Source organism: Ascidia mentula, chromosome 5, assembly GCF_947561715.1.
Source record: "Ascidia mentula chromosome 5, kaAscMent1.1, whole genome shotgun sequence".
Lineage (NCBI taxonomy): Eukaryota > Metazoa > Chordata > Ascidiacea > Phlebobranchia > Ascidiidae > Ascidia > Ascidia mentula.
The window spans coordinates 3005388-3029406 of NC_138570.1; the positions used below are offsets into that span (position 1 = coordinate 3005388).

Here is a 24019-nt window from a genome sequence, read left to right on the forward strand (position 1 = left end):
TTATTAGAAAAATGCAATTAATCCAGGTCAACAGGGTCATTTATGACATGACAAGGCAAATTTCTACTGAACAATACACTGTGTTGGTCTGGAGCTTGGATTGAATGAAAATAATTTTTGTGTTGTTGTTGTTATTGGGACTTGAAGTTGTGATTGTGAACAGTTTTTGAGTCAAGAACGATTTGTTTGTGGAAACTGGTTTTGGACGATTTAACCATAACACAAGTATGCCGTACGTTGTTGGAGGTAAGCATTGGTTTAATTTGTGTAAATTTGTGCAGCCTTTAGTGTTTGAGGTAAGCGAATAACCTGGCGATTGATTTAGAACGTAAGCGAGAGATTTACATTATACACCATTAACACCAACCTATTTTTTTAATTAATAGAGCTTACAATGGCCAGTAACTTTAAAATTCGCTAAAAAACATGTCCCAGTGCTGTTTGTTGTGAAGTATTTAAACATTTTTGAGTAAGTATATCATATGTTGGCTTGTAGGCGATGTGCAGAACAACAGATCATGGATGAGGTCTTCAATTGTTACTGACAGCTTTTGGAGTTTTATTAACTTTATTGTTTTATTGTAAGTCATTACATTATCATCCGATAACATGGACTAACTGTTCCATGTTCAACAGTGTGTCAAAATATTTGTGGTAAATATTGATATGATAAAAAGTAAGTGTGTAATCGATATAAATGAAAAATGCATCGTTTTAAAAAACTAAAGGTAAGTAATTGACAAAATATGACACACCTTATGTTTAGTTTCCAGACAATGTTTCAGCCAGACTTGACAAAACAAGGGCGTGGTTATCAATCTAATTATCAATCCAGTAACAAACCGAGAGGGTAAGTACCACTTTGATAGCACTTGAAAGCCAGTTCCCTTTTCACACAATGTGCACAACACAGGATAATGTTATCTCGTTGTTAATATTGCATGATAAAATTTTTGTGGAACAAACCAGGGTAATCCTATGAAGTCAATTATACCCAGTTGATTGGAACTGTGTGCTGTAAGTGCAGCGTCGACTATTTAATAAAAACATCGTTTTACAAATCAAATAACCTATTTTGTTTTTACATTACTATATTTTTTTTAAACTGTTACCATGATTTAGATGTAAATCCACAGTTGATTGAATTAAAATAATGTTGAGCATTAAATGTCATTTGGCCAACAACTGTACTTGAAATGTTTTTTAAAAATTATAATGGATGTTTGTTATTAGTTTTCCTTTGAAACATTGATAAGTAAATAACTTGTGATATTTAGCCTTATGTGTCCTTACTGATGATTCTTAAATGGACTTATGGGATATATTTTGTTAGTGGACCAGATGGACCGGGACCAAGGCGTCGCATGGGTGGTTTTGGAGGCAGAGGTGGTGGGCCTTCAGCCCCACCGATGGCTGGTGGTGGATGAGGTCGTTAAATGCCTGTCCTTAACAAACAGACAGGCACATGGTGGAAATGCATTGAAACATCATTGCTTGTTATCAGTTGTACAGTATGAGCAAGCTTTTGTGTTTGTGATGCTTTACCGCCATTTTATCTGTGTAATGTTGCAATTATGACTCCACATTGTCATCATTAATGAAGGCTATCTGCCAAATCTTTCTGGGATGCAGTTAGCTGGACTTTGCACATTACATGCAGACAATATTTTTATTTTGATAATACGTAGTACTTGTGCTTTAGCTGCAAAGTCATATTTTGTGGCATGACTGTGGAGCTATTGTACAAGTTGCAGATGTATTTTGTGCAATAAATCTTTACCGTCGCTATGACATGTTATTATTTATATGATACTGTTGAGAAAGTGTGGTGAGACAGCCATAAACCAGACAATTTGATCAGCAAAATGGTTAAGAAAGGGCAATGAAGAGGTGTTTCATGCAACAGTATGACAGACAGGATTGACCTACTTGGCGATCATGGCTATTTAAATGGCTTAAACCAAGCGGCAGCTCTCAAACAATAACTTATTATGATGACAAAGACACACAACTTTAGACCTAAGAACTTCACAAAGTAGCCTTAGAGAAACCTGAACGTCTACAGAAATCTTTTTTTCCATGGAAATGTTGTAAAACTTATTGCTTTTTTCTGCATGTCAAACGTACATATTTGGAAGTTGTCAAATGAACTGTTAAACAAACTGCGACAAACATCCAGAACACTGCCTTCTTGTAATCACTGTATCAGAGTTATGAAGAATAGCTATGTGATTGTGAGGTTGATTATAACAATATATTGCAGTCTGCTTCAATGTCATACAATGGACAAAAATATACAAAACAACTCAAAAAATAAATCATTGCACAATCAGGGGTAAATGGAAAAAAACTTCAACAGTTTGCCCTGTGGCCATTAGGAGACAAACAACAAGGTTGTAGCAATACCAAAAACACAAATGTAGATATGAAAATATTTCAAGTTGAAAGAAACAAACACAACTTTTTTTGCAGCATACATGGCAGAAAAATATAATGTGTGTAATAGATCTATAATATACAGGTATGTGCATTACATACGAAAATGAATCAAAACGGTTTGATGCTTTGGCACAAGGAAATAGATGAGAATAAATTTATAAGGAAGTAAACAACAACACTTGATTTGTAAGGTAAGTGAATGTCCGCACTGTCCATTGCACGAACCTACTGAAGTACGTCTGATGGTAATACGATGTTCGACATGTTTTTCCAGTACACGCACCCAGTGCAATTAGCCTTTGGTTCATTTTTACCAAAACCTGTAGCAAAACAAATTTAATCATGGCTTTATTTAAAAAGTTTTGTTTTGCTATTTGAAATGAATTCGCCAGATATACAAAATATGACATACTAGAGAAATTGCAGCAAAACCAAATTTTGAAAATGTTTCTCCTTCAATGAAGCACATGATGCATTACCCGCGGGTTTTATACAGAAAATAAATAGGTAAACTTTGTAAATCAACAGACCTGTGGGTTAACAGAATTTCTGATGTTTTTCAACTGATAGGGGTCAGTCGTGTGGTCATAGATCTCCACAAAAGTTTCTGTGTCCGTAAACTCGCAGTACATCATGTCAACTTTTCCTTGAAAGTCGATTGTTCGGACGCAACTGTACGTGTTGTTGAAAGCATCCTCACACACACAATCAGGAAAACATTGCTAAAATTTCATATTGGCGAGAATTAAACTAGTGAATATCTTATTTTGACCTTGGTACAAAGGTTTTTTTGTAACACAATAAACAAAGATTTAGCCATTCATAACAACAAACGTTTTTGCCAAAAAAAAGGCATAGGAGGTTCCATACATAGCTAACAGGGTAAGGTTGAAAATAAATAAAAAATATACTTTTTACACAAAATACCCCTTGTTTGAGTATCCAGGAAACTTACTGATTCTCCAGCACTCCCATGTGGACATCCAGGAGGTGGTTTTGTGCTTCCTTCACCCTGGTATTCCACCAGGAAATCTGTCCTCCATTTCGGCTTGCTACTCACCTGAGAACAAATTGTGTGTACCGCCACGATCACATTAATAAAGATAACTACTTCCATATTCTTGCAAAACAAAACTTACTTTTTACATTGGTCGTTAAACAACACTTGCCCAACACATTCTTAAACAACAATGCAAACCATACATAAAAATACTACATACATTAAACAAAGGAACAAGAGACAATCCATCCATAGTTGCTGGAAACGTTCCTTTTCCACCTTTTGATATATCAGTGATGGTTGGTGCAATATCGATGTTAACCGCCAACTCATGTCGTGTGATGTTCTTTGAGACACCAGGGCCTCTAATAACAAGTGGAACTCTGACGTCGGTTTCATAAAGCTGTCGTTTGTCAATGGGAAGGGAAAATTGACCTAAAACATGATTCAACATTTACATTACAACATGACAAAATTTCTGATTCTCAAACAAAAACATGAAAAGAAGAAAAACTACATTATTAACAAAGGTATTGTTCGGACACAAGAATAACAAACAGATATCAATAGGTATATTTTTCCTACCAAGATGGTATCCATTGTCAGAAGAATATATAATATATGTGTTGTCCAATTCTCCACTGTCACTTAACGCATCAACTACTTTCTTCACCAAGTCATCGACCGAGAGTAGGGTTTGCCAGCGCTTACGGAAGGCATTGTCTAGATACTTAATGGAATTATCCACCATGGGGTTGGTGGCTTGCCTCAGCAACCAATGTTTGTCCTGAAAAGTAAAAAAAAAATTTTTCCCACAATAAAAAAGTGGACATTTGTCAAAAACATTTCATATTATTGGAGCCAAATGCAAAAACAAATAAAAAATCAAGTCTAAAACATAGGCTTTCTCGAAATAAACATTTTTACAGACATTCCAAAAATTAAACATTTTTCTTCAAAAAAGTACAAATCTTGAAAACATGGCGGTAACAGGGCACCTTCCTGTTTATAGTGCATTTAAATGTGTTTTTAAAATTACCTGGCCATTGGCGTTGAAACTTCCACCTCTTGGAGCTGACATGTTTAAGTAACGATTTGAGAATTGTGGGGCTGTATTCCAAGGACTGTGGGGGGCAGGAGTGGAAATCATCATCAGAAACGGATCGAGGAAATTTGTTGCCATGTGTGATTTTATAAATTCACTCGACTTGTTGGCCTACAAATAACTAGTTCTGCATGTGCTGAAACTCTGTTGGGTTTTTGTTGATGGGTTCATCATGATAACCGTCACAAAACAACTTATTAATTGAAACGATTCATTTCCAATTTTTAATGAGATTTTTTTGATAAGAAAGTAATTGTGGTTAAAAAAAACTTAAAGTGTGTGGGTGATTTTTATTACTTACCAGGAGGTCTGTTAAATAATCTGTTTTGTAGGAATCACCATGACTGACAGGTACACCATTGTCCGAAATTGTGTAATTGTAGTATTTGGAGTTGCCAACCTGCATAGTCATAATGTCAATAACTTAATGTTGTGTTATTTGCATAAAAATGTTGCTTACAAGACCAAACCACTCATCCCATCCAGATGGAACATGTTGTGGTCCACCAGCACCATGTGTCCCGTACTAAAATCAAACGATACTAAATACAACATGAGAGTCATACTTTACAAAGGGAATATTCAACTATTTTTAATAAGTGCAAACCTAACTACTCAGCACTTTTTTTGCAGCAATTAGCTGCATATTCAACATTTTAATAATTATCTTGACTCAATGTGCTTTGTTTTTGTTAATTGCTCATTGTGTTTTTGTTGATACTTTTCACAAATTTGTCATATCATTACCTGATTCAAATATTTTCCTGCAAAATAGGTTTTGTATCCAGCTAACCGTGCAGATACAGCAAAGGTGTTTTGTTCAGCAGTTTTTTGCCAGTAAGGACTACTGCAATTTCCGCTAATGCTGTTGTTGACCGTGTCATGGTTGTGAGAGTACTGACCTAACATAAAGTTTATCATAAATTTTCTGGAATATTTTAGGATTGCATGAAGGTAATGTGGTAGTAAATGAGGTTTTGCAAGCGATTATGTTTAAACATGAATATTAACCACAGAATATGTAACTAAAAAACTGGACCAAATTTTTCAGTTAAAACTTCATATTATCACGATTTCAGGCCCAAAATTGTTAGCAATACCTGTCAGAATACTTGCACGACTAGGGCAACAAATTGGGGTGGAGGTAAACATGTTGGAAAAAGTAGTTCCTTGTTCTTGAAGAAGCTTTCGAACATTTTCCATTGGGGACTACAAAAAAATTAAACACGATAAATATTTTACCAAATTGCAAAACAACATATTGGAAATGTGAATGCCTAATTTGTTAGTGCAATTGTACACTGTCATAGTTAACAAATTTCAGGTATAAACAGTTTGGGATAACTTACCATACCCCCCAAGATTTCATCCTGGTCATCTGTTAAGATAAACACTATGTTGGGAGGATGCTGAACAGATATGTCTTGCCCAGGTTTATCATTCGCCAAAACAGCCGAAAAGGTTATGCACAACACCAGGGCTGACACTAAGCCCATGATGAATTAGGACAAAAACTACACTGTGGCGAGGTATACTTTTTACCTAAGAAGCAATTGCCTAGCATAAGAAACATATGTTAAGTTCAAACGAAAGCGCAATATGCAAAAAAATGGCAACACAATTTTAAACATACAAAAATGGTGGACCTTATTGTGTGGTTGGCGTGCTTGGGGCATTTAACTGTCCCTTTACCAATTCCCCCCCTTTTAAAGTTTGAATTAACATGTCAGCAAAATCAGATGGCGTATCATCCTCTTCACTAAACTCCTCTCTTCCCAAATCAAATTTTAATAGGTCTTCTTCATGTTGGAATATTTTGCAAAAAAGGTTGAACTCCTCCTGGTCACAGAAAGCAACTTTTTCACAGAAATATTTATCTGACGACAAAATCATTTCTGGTACAGTGGGATTTACTATTTTTGTGCTTCCATGCCTATCAGGGGCGAAGTGCTGGCCCCTGCGACTCAGAAACTCATGTCGAACTTTCATGTGTTCCAATTGCACGTTTGCAACAGAAATAAGTGTTTTTACATCATAGTCAGTTTCTCCAATTATTAAATGTAGGTAGTCTAGTTTCTTCTTCGACTGCACATAATTATTAAAATATTGTCCGGAGTATAATAAAAGTGACCTGACTTCCTTTCGAGTTAGCCCACTGGTATCAAGGAGTTTTTCAACCTGTTTCTTCAGTTTATCACCGGGAACCATTAAAGTCTGGGGTGAGCTTATTAGCATTTGATGCATCTCTTCTGTGTTGAGATGAATTTGTAAAGTTTTAAGACGACTTGCAATGTCTATTGGTCGCAAAGTGAGAAGATCTGGGCATTTTTTAATAGCATGCGAAATCATACTCGAAGTCAACCCAAATTCCCCTTCTGGTGCAACCAACTGCTGTATTTTTTCAATTGTGGCTTCATTGGATATTTCTGGATTACTGTTTAAAGGTTTAAAAAACTCATCTTCTACAATTAGCTCGGACGAGAACTGACGCACACCTGGTGCTGAAACGCAGAGTTGTTGGGAAAATGGAAGAAGTTTTTTTATGCAGTGTCCCCTCCACATGGTTACTGCCAATGCATGTTACAAAACACAGAAGGCACTTGCAACAATTGCAAATATCTGTAATAATTGTAAAAATGGCTTTCCTGGAGAAAAAATATGAAGTATGTATAGCAAAATTCTATTATATACTTTATTATAAGAATATATCGAGTACACCTGAGATTTACGCCAATCTAGAAAAATATAACATATTTTACGATAGAGACAATAAACCCAAACGATGCAGTTGTCTCGTCACACCATTGGCACTTTTTGATCGTTACACGCCAATATAAGTTAAGCTGAGCACACTGTTGTCTTGGTACAATGCGTATCAAGCTCCTATGTTTGCTGTTTCGGTAGCGGCGCAATTTGGTTGCGGGCATTTTGCACACAATGGGCAGATAGAACGACAAACAAACTGGATAAATTCTCGGTTGCGTTGCCGCAGTCGCAGTCACGCGCTCAGTGCAGTCTTGCTTTGTCATTCACAGATAATGCGTCAGCAAATTTTACGATATCCATTCTTGCGCAAATTTTTTGGCAACAAATTCACACAGAAATAAAGGTATATTACACCATTAACAGTGGTACTTTTTGACATGGCTGATAAAATAATTACCCTTGGTACGTATTTTGATTTACTTACGATACATAGATAAACACCACGTTTAGAAATTATAGTAATAATGAAATACGCTTTTTCGTCTGAAGTAGATATGGCCACCTACCAATAAATTTCACCGGAAATTGTTGTAAAGTAAAATTCAAAGAATTTAGCTCAAATTTCAATGCGAAGCATGGGGATAGCAATGCCAATACGTGCTCATGATCTAAAAAAGGAAATAGCATATAGCCTATGCAGCTTCGGCACGTAAAAGGCAAAGAAGAACTTTAGAATTGGCGTACAGCAATATATTTTGATGTGACTGTTTAGCATTTCGATCGAAGTTTTTCACGTAAGGCGTCTGAACATTTGATTATGTGAATATAAGCTTTGTTTTTTTGGAACGAAATCGCACTAGACAATTTGCAAGGGTATCTTCAAGCAATACACACACAGCTTAAATTACATTTTGAATAAGCTAAAGGAATGTAAAATTGTTGGGTACCAAGCAAAAGCTGTTTGCGTGCTTTACGTAGTTGAAATGACTGTGGATAAAATAGCGTTTATAGACAGGGTTGTGGCGAAAAATGGTGAGCTATACATGAAAACATTTAATTACAATTAGACTCCTATACTCCTACTAAATCACATTTTTGCACATTCTCAACAACTGCATGGGGCTCTTTCGCATGTTGTTTGCCCTTGGGCGTTTGTTGGTGGTAAGTCCAGGCATGTGTCACATTGTAATTTAGAATTGGCACGGTTGGCGATGTGACAACACAGTGAAAATGTACAGAACATTACAAAGACCGTTAACTGTTTGCCGATATTAAAGTGGAGCAGCTTTTATTTGGACTATTTTGTTAGCAACTAAGGGCATTCTCCTGACAGGACAGGAAAAGTAACAAGATTAGGAGACACTGTTAGGTTATTTAATTACAGTCCAACTGTATGACCATCAAACCATTACGGTGGATATAAAATTTTTTGATTCACAATAATTTCGTCAGACCTATAAAGTGGATAAACTAAAGTTACAGAGAGTGTTCCCATCTTTCCATTCCATGCAACGTTATGATTCTTATAAAGTTACAGTTTCTTGTTATGTTAGCAGAAGCTAATGCTCAAATACGACCAAGAATGCAGAAGTCGTTTCACATACTCACAGTCTGGGACTATCTTGTTTGCGGAGTAGTTTTTCTTGTTTCTGGCGGAATCGGGTTGTTCTTTGCCGTGAGGGGCAAGACGGGAGATGCGGATCACAATTTGATGGGAGGAAGAAAAATGCATGGACTTCCGGTTGCCTTCTCGCTAACTGCCGGTTTCATGTCAGCCATTACAAGTAAGTTGAATATTTCATTTTCGTGATTTACTTTTTCCAGCATTGTTAAATTTAAAAAAAGTTTGTCGCAATTCCGTCATTTATTTCATCTTACCTTCAAATGTTGTCGTTTTTGAGTCGTCGGATTACCAGCAGAGTTTTATGTTTACGGGACAATGTACGCATTCTACATTTTATCTTTCATCATACTTGCCATTGTTACGTCAGAGATCTATATTCCTTTGTTTTGTCGTTTGAACATCACAAGCACTTACGAGGTGTGTACGTAAAGCAGATGTATGCTATGTTATGCCGATTAATAACTTGTATTTATTACGAATTGTAAAATAGTTTGAACGTAACGCTTGTGTTTCATGAAACAAGCTTTGATTATTTTTTCACTTTAAAACGACCTTTTCTCCGCCAAACATGTTGTTTAGTTTCACTCATAATGGGCCATGATTTGTTTCTTATCCAGTACTTGGAAATGAGGTTTTGATCCACAATATTCATCATCAACCAGATTATGTATTGTGGGTTTGCTATCTACGCTCCTGCACTGGCACTAAATGAAGGTACAACATGTTGTCGAACGTTTTGTTATCTGAAGAAAACAAATTGAAAGCGGACATTTTTAATTATATTGTGTATCTTGAGGAACGTTAGTTTGCAGGACTTAATTTTACCATATTGAGTAGCTAACCATGTATAAAAGGGAGATTTATATTCACCAATTCTACAGTGACCGGTTTAAACCTATGGGCAGCGGTTTTCACAACCGGCATCGTTTGTACAATCTACACCTCCCTCGGCGGTTTGAAGGCTGTTGTATGGACGGACGTGTTTCAGTGTATAATAATGTGTGTTGGGTTTTTGGCTGTTATAATACAGGGGAGTTCGGCCGTTGGAGGTTTCACAAGAGTGTTTAGCATTGCACAGGATCACGGAAGAATCGACTTTAACCAGTAAGTGTAAATACTAACATGAATTAGCGATACATGTAGGCTAAATTCTGTGCTTACGGGAACGGCAAATGTTTATTATATTGTTATGTTTGCGTTTAAAATTAATTCCCCAGAAAATTATCTATGCAATTTAACAATTTGTTTGTAGTTTTGAGTTGGACCCGCGCATTCGACACACATTCTGGTCAACCTTGTTCGGGGGAAGTTTTTACTGGTCAGCCCAATATGGTGTAACCCAGACTGTGGTACAGAGGTATCTCTGCTGCAAAAACGAAACGCACGCGAAAATGTAAAAAGTTTACACTTATAAATATATAGTGCATGGGTTTTTTTTTTAAGTCAATAATGACCTCAAATATCTAAAACGCTTTTACGTACAGGGTACTGTTTGAATTCCACTATTGGATCTTTATTACAGGGCCGTGTACCTCCACGGTCTCTTTATCATGGTAATCATCTCTCTTGCTGGAATTGGTGGATTAACAATGTTTGCCTTTTACGCTCATTGCGACCCATACTCTGCTGGATGGGTGAAGGCCAACGACCAACTTATGCCCTACTTTGTCATGGATATTTTGCATCAATTTCCAGGACTGCCTGGTGTGTACATCTCTTGCGCCTTCAGTGGTACACTGAGGTAAGTTTGGGAAAATAATTTGAAAATATGGAGGTCAATAGTATGTTATGTAATTTCTTTAGTCGACTGGAAAAACGTAAGTCAAACCATTCCGTCTGTACATAGAATTGGGGTTTCCCCCTTACCCGCAGCAATGTTTTTAGCACTTTCTCATCGGCGATCAACGCAATGGCAGCAGTTACATTGGAGGACTACTTCAAGCCCCTGAAAATTCTTACAAACACCTAAGAAATTTGGATGTCAAAAGTATGCCCTGTGAAAAATGCCTTTGCCGATGCGAAAAACGTATCGCATACGTGGTTTCGATACCGACTGCGTAATATAATGTATTTTTGTCGGCTATTGTTTTTCTCTAAGATGATTCGAATTGTTTTACAGCTTCTGGTGATTTTCTATGGTTGTTTGTGTCTGGGAATGGTCGGACTCACTGCGAACATGGTTGATGTTCTTACAGCCTCACTGAGTGTTAATGGAATCATACTTGGTCCAATTTTGGGGCTTTTCACGATGGGGTGGGGTTTTCCCTGGGTGAACTCCATGGTAAGCGAAACAACAAACTATATATTCTTCGGTCCTGTGTTTTTATTTCTTAATTGAAAACAAGTTTTAATTCAAATCAAGATTGATGAGAAAACACGTTGTAAGTTGTTGGTAACCTTACAATGTTTCAACGAGTTTTGTATATCCTAATTTTCTAAAATTAATACAAATTTGTTTTACAATTGCACCGAGTACATTCAAAATTTCTACTTCGTCAATCGCAGTTCAGCCAAAATATATTTGCACAGCGCGATTATTATATGTAATGCAAAGTTCATCTATAGCAGGGGTTCTTAACCTGGGGTCCATGAACCCCCAAGGGGTCCGAGAAGATACATTAAGGGGTCCATGAAACGAAATAAAATTATTCCGAAAATCCACATATTTTCCTTTGTCCATAAGGTTTTACTGTCCACGAATTTTAATTTTTCGACATTTGCAATGTGTTTCTTGCAAAGGGGTCCATAGCTTTTCAAAGAATGTTTTAGGGGTTCGCGATCCAAAAAAGGTTAAGAAACATTGATCTGTAGTGAACTGATATATAGCAAAGCACAAACTGATTATAATGTGATTAATTAGGGTTCAATATGTGGAGTGGTGAGTGGATTATTTGCTACTACGTCCTGTGTTGTGGGAAAAATCTATTATCCAGTGCCAAATCGCTTCACAAGAAAAATGGAGTTACAAATATCCGACTGCGTTTATGACGACGGAAATGTTACCTACGTCCACGTCAGTGATGTCACTAGTATAGGTGAATACAAGGATTTAGTTTATACAGAAAAATGAATCCCAACTTCTTTTATAAAACAAATGCAGCAAATGTCATGGCATTTAATTACTAATTGCTCCGGCAACATCCTAATGCTTAAATTGTTGTAGCCAAGGAAAGCGCATAAAAACAGAACCATTTTACCATTCATTCTTCTCTTCCACAGCTGGTCCGAGCATAACTGCAATCGACGACAACCGACCACTAATAGCTGATTTTATTTCTCTGTCATACGCATATTATCCTTGCCTCGGATTTTTAGTGGCCCTTTTTGTCGGAAATGTTGTGTCACTCATAACAGGTGGGTATCTCACCAGTCGAAGTCTTGCTCTTTCAATGTAAACCTATTATTATTTCGTATTCAACTGTATCGTGAAAACAGCTGACAAACGTATACTGGTGTTGTATCCAACTATATGCACATTTATTATCTGACTTTAAATTATTCAGGGTTTCAAAATCCAAAAGAACTACCACATGGTGTCACTCTTGCGTTTTTCGATCACCCAGTCTTCAAATGGATGCCAAAAAAGGTAATGTTTGGCACTGAATGCAGAAAACAACGACTGTCAAGTCCTTACGACGTTGCAGGTTTTGGAAACTCTCCGCTTTGGCATTGATTATTCACGAGATAAGGAGGCAGCAATCAAACTAAACGAGCTCGTTGCGGATAATGATGCGGAAAACGTGCTTGGAACTGAGACGAACCAAAAACAATTTCTCACGCATGACAACTAATCCAAAGTTAATTGAATAGATACTGTTGCTGCTGCTTTTAAAAAGGTTACATTAAATCCAAAGTCCGTACAGAAAATGTAAGAACGGAGATTTGTGTAATTTCGACAGATGGTGCACTGTAACCTAACGCTGCAAACAAAATCTCGTCAAAGTGGTACGTATAATCTCAAAGGAAAACAATCAATATCAAAAGACGATTTACTTTTCCTCGCGATTTCGTTGTTTTTTACCAAAAAAATCGCGCGTTGCTTTGTTGTCAATCGGTGTCTATAGAAACACACACCTGCCTAACAAAGCTAAAGCCCAAAACTATTGACACAAAAAAGCTGTTCGATTTTCCTGGTACCTTAAGCGGCTTTCATAAACCCCAAAACAACACATAAACCAACAAACATAGTCTCTGATGAATAAGAACTTTTCTTGTACGAAAGACAAAGGTAATACGAACATTCAAAACTGGAACAAAACCTTTGAGGCAAGTTCTATTTTAAAGCAACCTTCATCGAGTCACTGGCAGTATTATGTTCCATATTGCAACGTTTTATAAACGCGGCGGCCGACAGTTCGTCAAAATTACACACGACCGCATGGCGAAGTTTCCAAAACACACCAAGCAAGTTAAAATCCAAGTTTTTATCACCCTTCTATTACGAATGTCATTAACGCAGTAACTATAATAACAATAATGTAACAGTCTAGCTAAAACTTCAAGGAAATTGACACTCGGGTCGTAGCATCGTTTGAAAGCAACCCGAGTCAGTCTTCGTAGTCAGATCCTTGATTAATTAAATACGCACCACACGAGTCGGCGTTATTGTTCTCCAACGCCTGCGAAAGTGTATCATGTTGGTTAATTTTTGTTTGTCTTACGAAACAATTTCGGTGCTCACCATGGAGCAGACAGCAGATTTTATTTGTGGCTGTACATGTTTTATGGGTATTAGGAAATAAAAGTGTTTGGTTTTGAGATAACGCCACTGTAATACAATGCAGCAAGTAGTTTCTTATTGTGCCCACTGGAACTTATAGGGCCCACGTTAAATCAACCTCCTGCCACGTGATTCGTGTGTATAAATGTTTGTGTAAACTATACTCACTTTAACACGACAATTGTGCAAGTTATACCACATAAGCGTAAATATTAACTACGCTTTTGAAATGCACGTTAGGGTAGCTAAACTTAAAAGTAAGAAAAAAAAGCGACATTTGTAAGAACCGCAAAGGAATGAAAACCACACACGTCCTGGCACGGTTTAAAATCACGAACATTGAAATCTTACCGCTTTGGCGAACTGTGGAAGGACGAAGGAGGCTTTGTGGACGTCGTGATTGTAGTAACGTAACGACATGGAAGTCACCTCTTCCGGAGTAACTGCACGGCAGGGGTTGGCAAAGTCAACATCCTACAAAATAAGCTTGAATTTACTGGTGTGACATTAAAGGGGATGTTATTACTGGTAAAATGGATAAGTTTTAGTGGCGTGTTCATTACAGAAACAGGCTGTTAACTACGTTTATTTTGGACCTATGAAACAAAATAAAATTTTTGTATTATCTGAATTAATTACTTGTTAATTTCTGTTGCATTTTTAAACTTCACTCAGCCTACATTATCACAAACAAAACTGTTGCATAAAACTCAAGGTTCTAAAATGCAAAGACTTTGATTACCTTGTTAAGGCTGCACAGCATGTATCCAATCTGGCCACTTGGATATGTTGGTATTGAACTGTATGCATATGCTACACTTGGAAAAATTCCCTCACAAAATTTCTTGACTTTACATATTAGTTTGAGGTGAAGCCACATACATTCACCCTGAGTACAAATAATCCCTCCGGGCCGAAGAGCTTTGGACATCAATTCAAAATACGGTTTTTCGAAGAGCATTTCTGCTGGACCTGTTATAAATATGGCGTAAAAACCAGTCAACAGAGAGTGAAAATATAAATCACCTTGTGGGTCTGAGGAATCTGTTATGATAACATCAAACTCGTTGGTGTGCTTTTCCATGAAAGCAACACCATCACCAATGTGTTGTGTCACCCGTGGGTCATCCATATGTTGCCCCATTGAGGGCAGAAACTTTTTGCTCACTTCAATGACTACCTTTAATAAGAGTTTGGCTGTTAATGTCAATAATTCGCCATTTAATTTTCATAATTTATCTCATTGGCAAGTACAGTTTAATGTAATGTTTGCACAAAATCAACAAGAATCGACCAGCTATGAACCGAAAGGCAAATTGTGTGTAAAAAACAAAGAAATATTTTATGCAAAAAAGTCAATCTAAGACCCTACAAAAGACTATGCAATAACCAGGTAAATCTATTCATAACAACACTCATTATAATGTCAATAAAAGTAAAAAAACTTCCTCACTTTGTCAATTTCACAGTGAGTTATGCTTTGGACGCAAGAATGCTTTAAAACTTCCCTAACTACACCTCCATCTCCACCCCCTATAACCAGCACCCTTTTGGGGTCAGGGTGAGAAAACAATGGGATGTGGGTGATTGGCTCCTGATATGAAAACTCATCACGCTCGGTGCACTGAATGACTCCATCCAAAACCAATACATTACCATATGCTTTGCTTAAAAAAAGAAACAGAACATCAATATACACAGAAAAAAATACTGGCAAATGTATTTTATGATATACTATTCCAAAAGCTACATTCACAGTTTACATTTTCAAGTAAATTAATTTTTTCTTGTACATGTAGGGAATTATTTGTTTTGTTGGATAAAATCATTTTTTTATCGATGGAAATTGAAACAGAACTAGAATTAATGACAATTTTATGAAAAATCATACCTTTTGAACACAAGTACATCTTGGTACTTCGACTTTTCATGAAACAAAACTTCTTCCACTTCCAAAGACATGCATTGTCCTGGCCACAAGGTGTTAAGCTCACTAAACCAGTTTACTTTTAACTCGTCCATTGGTCTATAATAACCTATAGCAAATGTGACAAAAAGCTAAAATCTCTGTTGTCTGATTTTATGTCAGTTTCCCTTAACTGACCTCCCAGCGCCAACACCACGTCCACGTGTGTTACGTAAATATTGCCATGTAAAAACTATGCATTGTGCTATCGACGTGCCATGACAAACTACGGCACACTCTTTTAAGCACAGTAAATTATATACGATTGGGACCAAATTTAGTGAAACACAATAAACAACGCAAACAACGCAACAAAAAAACAAACGCACATGCTGCTACAGTAGGTATGTATGATTTCTATGAATTTTATTTGTTTAAAAATTTAACATGGACATGGACATGGACGTTTCGAAGATGTGTTGAGATGTGTTTACAAAGATGTTATATTTTTTATGCATTTATTATATAATAAAAACGTTACAACGGATATCAGTAAAACAACTTTTTAATTTTGGTCTCATGATAATTTAGCAAAATATTTCAAATTCGGTGATTAGTAGATATTTCGTTTTGACGGATTTGGCGGTTACACGAGACCCATCATTATGACAAATTACGCAGCTCAAATAGTATATATGGGCCAACTCAAATAAAAGATGCATTTGTCAAGCAAAGAACATCGAAAGCATCATTTGAAAGAAATGTCTTGCAAAGAAACCTATGCAAACGTTGTGTGGGAAACGAACAATTACGTATAAACATGTTGTGTAATTACACTACGTATAAAAATTATTACAAAGGAAGAAATTGGTTTCAACGCATTTTGGCTACAAGCTGGTGAACAGGAGGGGCATAAATGGGGCCAAACATTGCCCCCTTTTCTAGATCGGGTAATTCCCGTGCGTCTGGATCTGGCAAAAACTCGAACTTTTGAACCAGGTTGACCAAAAACATAAAGACTTCCATCCGAGCCAGTTGTTCGCCGAGACAGTGACGTGGACCGACTGAGAATGGGATCACGTGACGAGATTTGACGAATCGGCTTTGAGAGTCAAGATGACGTTCGGGTTTGAATAAGTCGGGTTGTGGGAACAACTCTGGGTCGTTGTGGACGGCCCATAGGTTTGCTTGAACCTAAATTAATTGTTGACGTAAGAACATAAAGCCAACATGCATCGATTTCGATTTTCACGTTTAATAGACACCTTTGGCTGCTGCTGTATAGATAAAAGCAACCACAATTTTCCTAGTTGTACTTGAGTTATTTTTAATCTCAAAGCGACGAATTCAAAAAATCAAAATCATACCACTGTGTTTTTAGGGATAAAATATCCACGTAAATAGGTGTCCCTGGATGTGCAATGTGGCAGGGCAAGGGGAACAATGGTTCTAAAACGATACAGCTCCTCGATAAAGGCCTGTGTGTATTGGAGTTCTTCTTTGTGAGTCATAGACACAACTCCGTCTGCACCTAGGGTTTAGAAAGCGTTTACAGTACAACTACTCACTTTATATATTGCAGTACATCTATTTTCAACCTTTTTCAAGGACTTGCCCAGCGATGTATGAAGGTAAACAACTTAAATGGCCTACAAAAACTGATAGGATACAATGACGAATATGTCAAATCATGTGTTACACAAGGTGAAATGCGTAACAGTTTGTTTGAACGTGCAATATACGACAATAGTGATGATAAACAAGGATTCTGTTATAAAGATTAAAATGTATACATAGCTTTTAAGTGTACAAGAAAATAATATCTTCTGAAAAACGGAGCGGTTTTGTTTACCCAGAACGCTAAATATTTCTTCGTAAAGTTTTTCTTGTATATCAGGATAATGAAGGAAAACTAAAGCTGCCCATCTTAGTGTCGTTGTGGTCGTTTCTGTACCCGCCATAAAAAGCTCCCGGATGTAATGAAGCAAATGTTTTTCCTAAAATTTACAAATTTTAGTATGAGACAAAAGGTGACGAGTCACGTGTATACATCTATGAACAATACAAGGGCAAACCTACTAACAAAATACACACAATCAAAACAGTTTTTTGTTTGGTTCGAATGCTGAAAAAAATCATTTTGCTAAAATCGAGTTTTATTTTCCAACACTCACGGTAAATCCGCTTTTGCCTTTCTTCATATCATCTACGTAAGCGTCGATGACGTCACGAAGTGAAGTTGCGTCAAATGTTTTTTCATGGTTGGAAATGATGTCCGAGACAAAATCTAACAACATGTATTTGAGAAGTTAGAGATTCAGACTATTTTGATTTTTTGGTCACTTACCGAACATTTCTTTAGTAACACGTCGAAAATTGTTGATGGGTTTGGAAATCGCAAAAACTTTGCTTAGAAATGGAAAAAATCTCACAATCCTGAGACCCTGGATTATTGTGGGACTAGAAAGGCTGAAAAAATATTTTTACCTACACTGACTCATCATTAATATCAACCTTTACTGCATGATAATGTTGCATTGTGTATAACTTTTTTTGTATCTACCTCTCGGAAAATGCCTCCAAGATGCCCTTGAAATGTGGATCGTCATACTCAAACCGTTGCCCAAACACAATGCTGCAAATAATATTGGAAACTGCGTTGGTTTTTTGAATCTGAAACGAAGTTACATGGTAAGTTTATTGATGACAACTTGGAAAAAGGCGGTAAAAACAACCGGGCTAGCAGATGACCAACTTTACGTCCCTTACTTGCATATCAAAAGCTTTGCCTCCCTGTTGCTCAATGGCTGCATTTAAATAACCAAGTTCTTCCTGGATGCGAGCTTCCATGCTTTTCTTGCCCATTCCATAGCTGTAGTTTATAAAATAACTCTTCTTCATAGCAGAAACAATACTTTTTATTCGCGGAGAGCAGAACAAAAAATCAACACCTAATTCAACACGTTAACTGATACAATCCGATCAGCAATTTGGTAATTACATAAAACCCTCGCTTACCCTCTCATGGTGTTTAGCCCAAATTTACGCATCGTCTCCCAGTGTTTACCATAAGGAAGGAACAATATCCCTTGTACGAATTCCTCCACAAACGGATGAACAGGCCGACTTGAAAAGTCTTCTTTATTTTTCACCAGTGCCTGCAAAGAAAAAAAAGTAAAAATATAAAAACGCACTCTCGAATATGGCGAATAGATATAATTTAAACGGCCCAAAAGTAAAGATTGCACTCGCACCTCCTGTATGACGTCAAAATCGTTCAGCACCACCAAGTGCCTGGTTGGCAAGGCAGCGCCTACAACTGGGCCGTAGGATTTGCTCCAACTCCTGAACACACGGGGTCTAAACGATGCATTGATGTGTGGAAGGACGCCCACAATAGGAAAGCCTCTTGGTCCAGGAGGAAAGTTTCGAGGTCGTTTGTACCAGGAATAAGCCAACAATATGGCGGCCAAACTCAATAGAAATCTTGTGATGTTCAAATGACAGACGCTTACTATTTTTTCAGTAAGTAAACTTGATGCCTCCATTGTGATAAACGTATATTAACTACGATATTAATCAACCTGTTATCGAGTGTGAATGTTATTTCAGCATGTGCACACAGAACTGCAACTTGTACCATCACAAACAAATAGAAAAGTTTAAAATCATGTCCATAGATGCAACAGTTAGTTGATCGGCCAGTTTTTGTGGTGAAAATAGCAATAAACTACAAATGCAAAGATATGCAGTTATTGTAAAGTTGGAGGGACAAGACGTAAAGAATGAACAATGCACATTTTAGTAAGTGATTTTAAACACTAACGTGATTTATTCTGAAATTACTAACAAGGTTATATAGTCAAAACCTAATAAACACATCAAACTCGACATTTAAGATTTGCTTCCCTTGCTGCGAAATTGAAAGCACTACATAATTAATGTCAAATGACGTTTGCAGATAACAATCGTATGCAGCCAAACACAGCACCTATTGTAACATGAAAACGGGAACGTTTGGTAGAAAAAGTACAGGAGCGCTCTACTACTGTTTGGCAAGTGAAATTTGCAGTGCGCTTTTATCGGTAACTGCGAACGGGCTTTTACCTATTCTGTGTACATTGACACCTACGTAACACAGCACATACACACGGACAAAAGCGAGCGAAGAACGCATAGGCTACTGTTAATGGCCTAATACACCGTAGGCTATATATCAGCAGTCATTTAAGCTTTACTCTAAAGCTCTTCATTCTCAACAACTCGCATCAGATACTAATACACAACGACTGTTCATGGCATACCACGACTTGTTCGAGCGAAATCAGAACCTTTTGACAAAACACTACCTTTGCCCTAGCGTAGGTGCAGTCGGCGCTGGTCGACAGACGTTTTCAAGCGTCATCGATATTTACGTGTCATGTCAACCGTGTCGCATGATGAGTAAAACAGCAGTTTGCTGGTCGTTCACCTTTTGTTTGCGGCACGTGGTTACAGCAACACAGAAAACCAATGAAGAGCTGGAAAATCATTTGGACTTTGAACGCGTCATAAATGCCTTGCCTCTGCGATCTCCGTTAATGTAAAGTATTTGTGTATTTTACGCGTTGTCGGTTATACGTATTTTACATACTAACGATTATAGACTACGTATTTTACAGATTAACCGATGTAGCGTACGCATTTTACACATTGCCGACTGTACGTATTTAACGCATGTCGTAATTTCTAGTTATTTAATTGCAGGAGATTTTCGCAACAAAACCTTTCCTCAACGTCTTGCTGAAGACCTCTTTGGCTTTTTTCTGATAGTTTTTCCACACATTGCCATAACTTTTATCTACCGGTATGGGAACTGCAAGTGCATTGCAACACGTGTAGTGCACACTACTATCCTATCTTCCAGCAATCACGGTTTGTGAAGTGCGATAGTATATTTTTTTGCTGTATTTGCAGATGGCGCATGCATCATAATCACGATATAAAGTGGCTGCTGCGTATAATCTATGTATATAAAAGATTCATTTCTGAAGCAATAAAATAATAACGAACGAATTGAATCTACTATGGTTTGACCTATGTCAACTCTACGAACTTACGTGACACAAACCATTTACAACAGATATATTTGTAAAATTATTATTTCAACGTTGTTTAGCAACAACTTTGTAGACAGAGGGACCGTAAACATTTCCAAACAATACGCCATTCACAATATCGGGTAATTCCCGTGCGTCTGGATCTGGCAAAAACTCGAATTTTTGAACCAGGTTGACCAAAAACATAAAGACTTCCATCCGAGCCAGTTGTTCGCCGAGACAGTGACGTGGACCGACTGAAAACGGAATCACGTGACGAGATTTGACGAATCGGCTTTGAGAGTCGAGATGACGTTCGGGTTTGAATAAGTCGGGTTGTGGGAACAACTCTGGGTCGTTGTGGACGGCCCATAGGTTTGCTTGAACCTGTAATGTGAGAACATTCATCAATTGTAGATTGTGCGAAAATATATGCAGCGATTCCAGATTTATAAAAAAAAAACGCAAAATTTATTTCGTTAATTATACTTGTTAATTCAGAGAAAAAACAACTGCCGCTTTTGTGATGTTTGTATTGTCCTTAAACTCAGAAAATTAATCAATTAGTTGGGCAAAAGGATCATACCACTGTGTTTTTAGGGATAAAATATCCACGTAAATAGGTGTCCCTGGATGTGCAATGCTGCAAAGCAAGCGGAACAAGGGTTCTAAAACGATACAGCTCCTCGATAAAAGCCTGTGTGTATTGGAGCTCTTCTTTATGGATCATAGACACAACTCCGTCTGCACCTAGGGTTTGGAAAATTTCTTACAACTATGGTCTAAAACACGGACATTCCAAAAGATGGATACTACGTTATGGTGAAATGTACAGAATAAGTATAAGTAAGTTTGGAAATATTGCATGTAAGGGTTCATCAGTAAACATAAATTAATGCAAACGCTCATCTTTTGAGAAGAGGGTGGCAGGATATGTAGTTTAGGTTTCTTGAAAATTCACCCAATTTTTAAAAACGAAATATTTTACTGTTTTACCTAGAACGTTGGTAATCTCTTCGAAAATTTTTGTTTGTATATCAGGATAATGAAGGAAAACTAAAACCGCCCATCTTAGTGTCGTTGTGGTCGTTTCTGTACCCGCCATAAAAAGCTCCCGGATGTAATGAAGCAAATGTTTTTCCTGAAATGTACACAGAAATTCTGCTAGAATATAAAGCCAAAAACACAATTAAGCAATTGTAAAGTTGAAATCAATTGAATCTCTCATAAAATGGATCGCGCAACGGAAAAACATTTTTCTTTCTTTTATTAAAATTAAGAATACGTGGAAACGTGGCACAGAATAAGGATTCGGTTGTGACCAAATCGAATTATATTCTTCAACACTCACAGAAAATCCACTTTTGCCTTTCTTCATATCATCCACGTAAGCGTCGATTACGTCACGAAGTGAAGTTGCGTCAAATGTTTTTTCATGGTTGGAAATGATGTCCGAGACAAAATCTGAGAACACGTATTTGAGAAGTTTGAGATTCAGATTATTTTGATTTTATCGTCACTTACCGAACATTTCTTTAGTGTTGCGGCGAAATTTAGTGACGGGTTTGGAAACCGCAGAAACTTTGGTTAAAAATGGGAAAAACTGGATTTTCGAAATAGCTTTGATTATTTGCGGGTCAGATAAACTGAAAATAGAGGCAATTAATGCAAGTTCATAAAAAAGTTTAATCAAGCAGTTTCCTTGATCAGCTGTTGATCAGGACACACAAAATTGTTTTGTTTCTTTATACCTTTCAGCAAATGCTTCCAAGATGCCCTTGAAATGTGGATCGTCATACTCAAAACGTTGCCCAAAGACAATGCTGCAAATAATATTGGAAACTGCGTTGGTTTGTTGAATCTAAAACGAAATGTTTGTTGGTGACTCTTTGGGGATAAGTTGAAACAATCCAATTAAATTAAAACATCCCATTCTGAAGCAAAGCGACAAACAAAGTCTATGCATGCATGTGTTGGTGTTTGTCTTCGCGTAAGTTAAAAAATTTTCAATTTATGTCATAAAAAAATATTAACTTACTCGCATATCAAAAGCTTTGCCTTCCTGTTCCTCAATAGCTGTGTTCAAATAACCAAGTTCCTCCTGGATGCGCGCCTCCATGCTTTTCTTACCCATTCCATACCTACAACAGTTGACAAAGTAACGTTTTAGTATGTTGAGGCATCGGTTCAGGTATCACTCTGCACAAGTTAAATAAGTAACAAATATGTGGGAACTGCCAAAAAGAGAAATAAATGACGTGTGAAGTGAAAATGTAACACATGAACCAATCAAACGCCAATTTACGTCTATAGTTTAAATTTCAGAAATTAACCGACTGCTTTGTCGCCATACATCGATGATAAAAGACAATGCTTACCCTCTCATGGTGTTAAGCCCAAACCTGCGCATCGTCTCCCAGTGTTTACCATAAGGAAGGAACAATATCCCTTGTACGAATTCCTTCACAAACGGATGAGCAGGTCGACTTGAAAAGTCTTCCTTATTTTTCACCAGTGCCTGCAACGAACAAATAAAATTTTAAAAATTATAGTGTGGCAACAACTACAGTCTCAGGTCTATAACTAAAGCACTTGTGCTGCACTGTTTGATGAGACTTTGCAAGTTTTGCAGCACCTGAAGAAGCGAGATTAAGCTCGTGCAAATAGAGTTGTTTAACAGTCAGTCTCTTACAGTGCACCAACAAGTACTTTTGTTAAATACATCACGTTGAAATTATTTCCACACATCAAGGGACAAAAATCGTTCTCCCCAAAATAAAATGCACTCTCACCTCCTGTATGACGTTAAAGTCGTTTAGCACCACCAAGTTCGTGGTTGGTATAGAAACGCCAACAACTGGGCCGTAGGATTTACTCCAATTTCTATACACACGGGGTGCAAATGATGACCTGATGTGCGGCAGAACGCCCACGATGGGAAAGCCCCTTGGTCCAGGAGGAAAGTTTCGAGGTCGCTTGTACCATAAATAAGCCAGCAGTATGGCGGCCAAACTCAATAGAACTCGTACGATGTCAAAATTATTGACACTTGATAATTTTTGAGCTAATAACCTTGGCGCTTCCATTGTTTTTACGTTTCTGAGGGCAGTAATTACCTATTTTTGGTAACAAATTAAACCAAATCAGTTTCAACAACAAAATAAAACACTTTGTAAGCAAATCGCTTATTCGATTGTCCAAATGTTTGAGATGGCAAGGTTTATATAGACGTAGTAGAAAAAAGGCTTTTTTATAAAAAGCACGGTCTGTCAGGGTTACACAATACCTTGAAGCAATTGCCTTTGCCCTAGTCTCAAAGCTGTTTGCCGCCGGCACAAAACAAATATCTACGTCATCGATTGACCCAAAGGCACTTGTGGGCAGGTGAGGGCGACGCCTTGCAGGTCGTTGACATCTTTGTTTGTGACTCTTGCACATGGC

General features: G+C 37.3%; 6 protein-coding genes and 1 pseudogene across 6 annotated transcripts; 2 read left to right on the forward strand and 5 right to left on the reverse strand.

The window, feature by feature from the left end:
• Positions 1-95: 95 nt before the first annotated feature.
• On the forward strand, positions 96-1791 carry LOC145903971 (selenoprotein K-like). Its single transcript, XM_082992170.1, has 4 exons — positions 96-246; positions 497-581; positions 767-850; positions 1334-1791. The coding sequence occupies exons 1-4, from the start codon at positions 228-230 to the stop codon at positions 1434-1436; spliced, it is 291 nt and encodes a 96-aa protein (XP_082848296.1). The 5' UTR covers positions 96-227; the 3' UTR covers positions 1437-1791.
• A 388-nt stretch (positions 1792-2179) lies between these two features.
• On the reverse strand, positions 2180-6096 carry LOC145903968 (N-acetylglucosamine-6-sulfatase-like). Its single transcript, XM_082992168.1, has 11 exons — positions 5894-6096; positions 5645-5753; positions 5292-5446; positions 5005-5070; positions 4846-4944; positions 4479-4655; positions 4025-4226; positions 3660-3874; positions 3395-3499; positions 2970-3161; positions 2180-2759 (listed from the first exon to the last, which is right to left on the reverse strand). The coding sequence occupies exons 1-11, from the start codon at positions 6038-6040 to the stop codon at positions 2595-2597; spliced, it is 1632 nt and encodes a 543-aa protein (XP_082848294.1). The 5' UTR covers positions 6041-6096; the 3' UTR covers positions 2180-2594.
• LOC145903970 (transcription termination factor 4, mitochondrial-like) lies at positions 6094-7185 on the reverse strand. The gene has a single exon (XM_082992169.1). The coding sequence runs from the start codon at positions 7104-7106 to the stop codon at positions 6192-6194; it is 915 nt and encodes a 304-aa protein (XP_082848295.1). The 5' UTR covers positions 7107-7185; the 3' UTR covers positions 6094-6191.
• A 1048-nt stretch (positions 7186-8233) lies between these two features.
• On the forward strand, positions 8234-12665 carry LOC145901913 (sodium-coupled monocarboxylate transporter 1-like; annotated as a pseudogene).
• A 399-nt stretch (positions 12666-13064) lies between these two features.
• LOC145902365 (spermidine synthase-like) lies at positions 13065-15722 on the reverse strand. The gene is made up of 6 exons (XM_082990302.1): positions 15486-15722; positions 15048-15261; positions 14621-14774; positions 14337-14566; positions 13946-14068; positions 13065-13493 (listed from the first exon to the last, which is right to left on the reverse strand). Exons 1-6 carry the CDS (start codon positions 15614-15616, stop codon positions 13422-13424), a joined length of 924 nt encoding a protein of 307 aa, XP_082846428.1. The 5' UTR covers positions 15617-15722; the 3' UTR covers positions 13065-13421.
• A 158-nt stretch (positions 15723-15880) lies between these two features.
• LOC145902364 (cytochrome P450 2U1-like) lies at positions 15881-19798 on the reverse strand. Its single transcript, XM_082990301.1, has 9 exons — positions 18755-19798; positions 18519-18658; positions 18270-18372; positions 18064-18173; positions 17848-17969; positions 17675-17787; positions 17353-17497; positions 16868-17031; positions 15881-16694 (listed from the first exon to the last, which is right to left on the reverse strand). The coding sequence occupies exons 1-9, from the start codon at positions 19046-19048 to the stop codon at positions 16374-16376; spliced, it is 1512 nt and encodes a 503-aa protein (XP_082846427.1). The 5' UTR covers positions 19049-19798; the 3' UTR covers positions 15881-16373.
• A 624-nt stretch (positions 19799-20422) lies between these two features.
• Positions 20423-23760, reverse strand: LOC145902363 (cytochrome P450 2U1-like). Its single transcript, XM_082990300.1, has 9 exons — positions 23371-23760; positions 22957-23096; positions 22617-22719; positions 22330-22439; positions 22103-22224; positions 21930-22042; positions 21575-21719; positions 21165-21328; positions 20423-20965 (listed from the first exon to the last, which is right to left on the reverse strand). Exons 1-9 carry the CDS (start codon positions 23662-23664, stop codon positions 20645-20647), a joined length of 1512 nt encoding a protein of 503 aa, XP_082846426.1. The 5' UTR covers positions 23665-23760; the 3' UTR covers positions 20423-20644.
• Positions 23761-24019: the final 259 nt, after the last annotated feature.

Excerpts from the sequence above, each read along its gene's own strand:
- LOC145902363 (XM_082990300.1), bottom strand. The coding sequence starts at position 23,664 with ATGGAAGCGCCAAGGTTATTAGCTCAAAAATTATCAAGTGTCAATAAT. Across the intron at positions 22,720-22,956 it reads GGGCTTAACACCATGAGAGG|GTATGGAATGGGTAAGAAAA; the intron begins GTAAGCATTGTC and ends CAACTGTTGTAG. Across the intron at positions 21,329-21,574 it reads AGAGATTACCAACGTTCTAG|GTGCAGACGGAGTTGTGTCT; the intron begins GTAAAACAGTAA and ends TCCAAACCCTAG.
- LOC145903970 (XM_082992169.1), bottom strand. The coding sequence starts at position 7,106 with ATGTGGAGGGGACACTGCATAAAAAAACTTCTTCCATTTTCCCAACAA.
- LOC145903968 (XM_082992168.1), bottom strand. The coding sequence starts at position 6,040 with ATGGGCTTAGTGTCAGCCCTGGTGTTGTGCATAACCTTTTCGGCTGTT. Across the intron at positions 5,071-5,291 it reads CAGGAAAATATTTGAATCAG|TACGGGACACATGGTGCTGG; the intron begins GTAATGATATGA and ends GTTTGATTTTAG. Across the intron at positions 4,945-5,004 it reads GGGATGAGTGGTTTGGTCTT|GTTGGCAACTCCAAATACTA; the intron begins GTAAGCAACATT and ends ATGACTATGCAG.
- LOC145902364 (XM_082990301.1), bottom strand. The coding sequence starts at position 19,048 with ATGGAGGCATCAAGTTTACTTACTGAAAAAATAGTAAGCGTCTGTCAT. Across the intron at positions 18,373-18,518 it reads GGGCTAAACACCATGAGAGG|CTATGGAATGGGCAAGAAAA; the intron begins GTAAGCGAGGGT and ends TATAAACTACAG. Across the intron at positions 17,032-17,352 it reads AGAAATATTTAGCGTTCTGG|GTGCAGACGGAGTTGTGTCT; the intron begins GTAAACAAAACC and ends TCTAAACCCTAG.
- LOC145902365 (XM_082990302.1), bottom strand. The coding sequence starts at position 15,616 with ATGGACGAGTTAAAAGTAAACTGGTTTAGTGAGCTTAACACCTTGTGG. Across the intron at positions 15,262-15,485 it reads GATGTACTTGTGTTCAAAAG|CAAAGCATATGGTAATGTAT; the intron begins GTATGATTTTTC and ends TCTTTTTTTAAG. Across the intron at positions 13,494-13,945 it reads TTCCACAGTTCGCCAAAGCG|GCGTTGGAGAACAATAACGC; the intron begins GTAAGATTTCAA and ends ACACTTTCGCAG.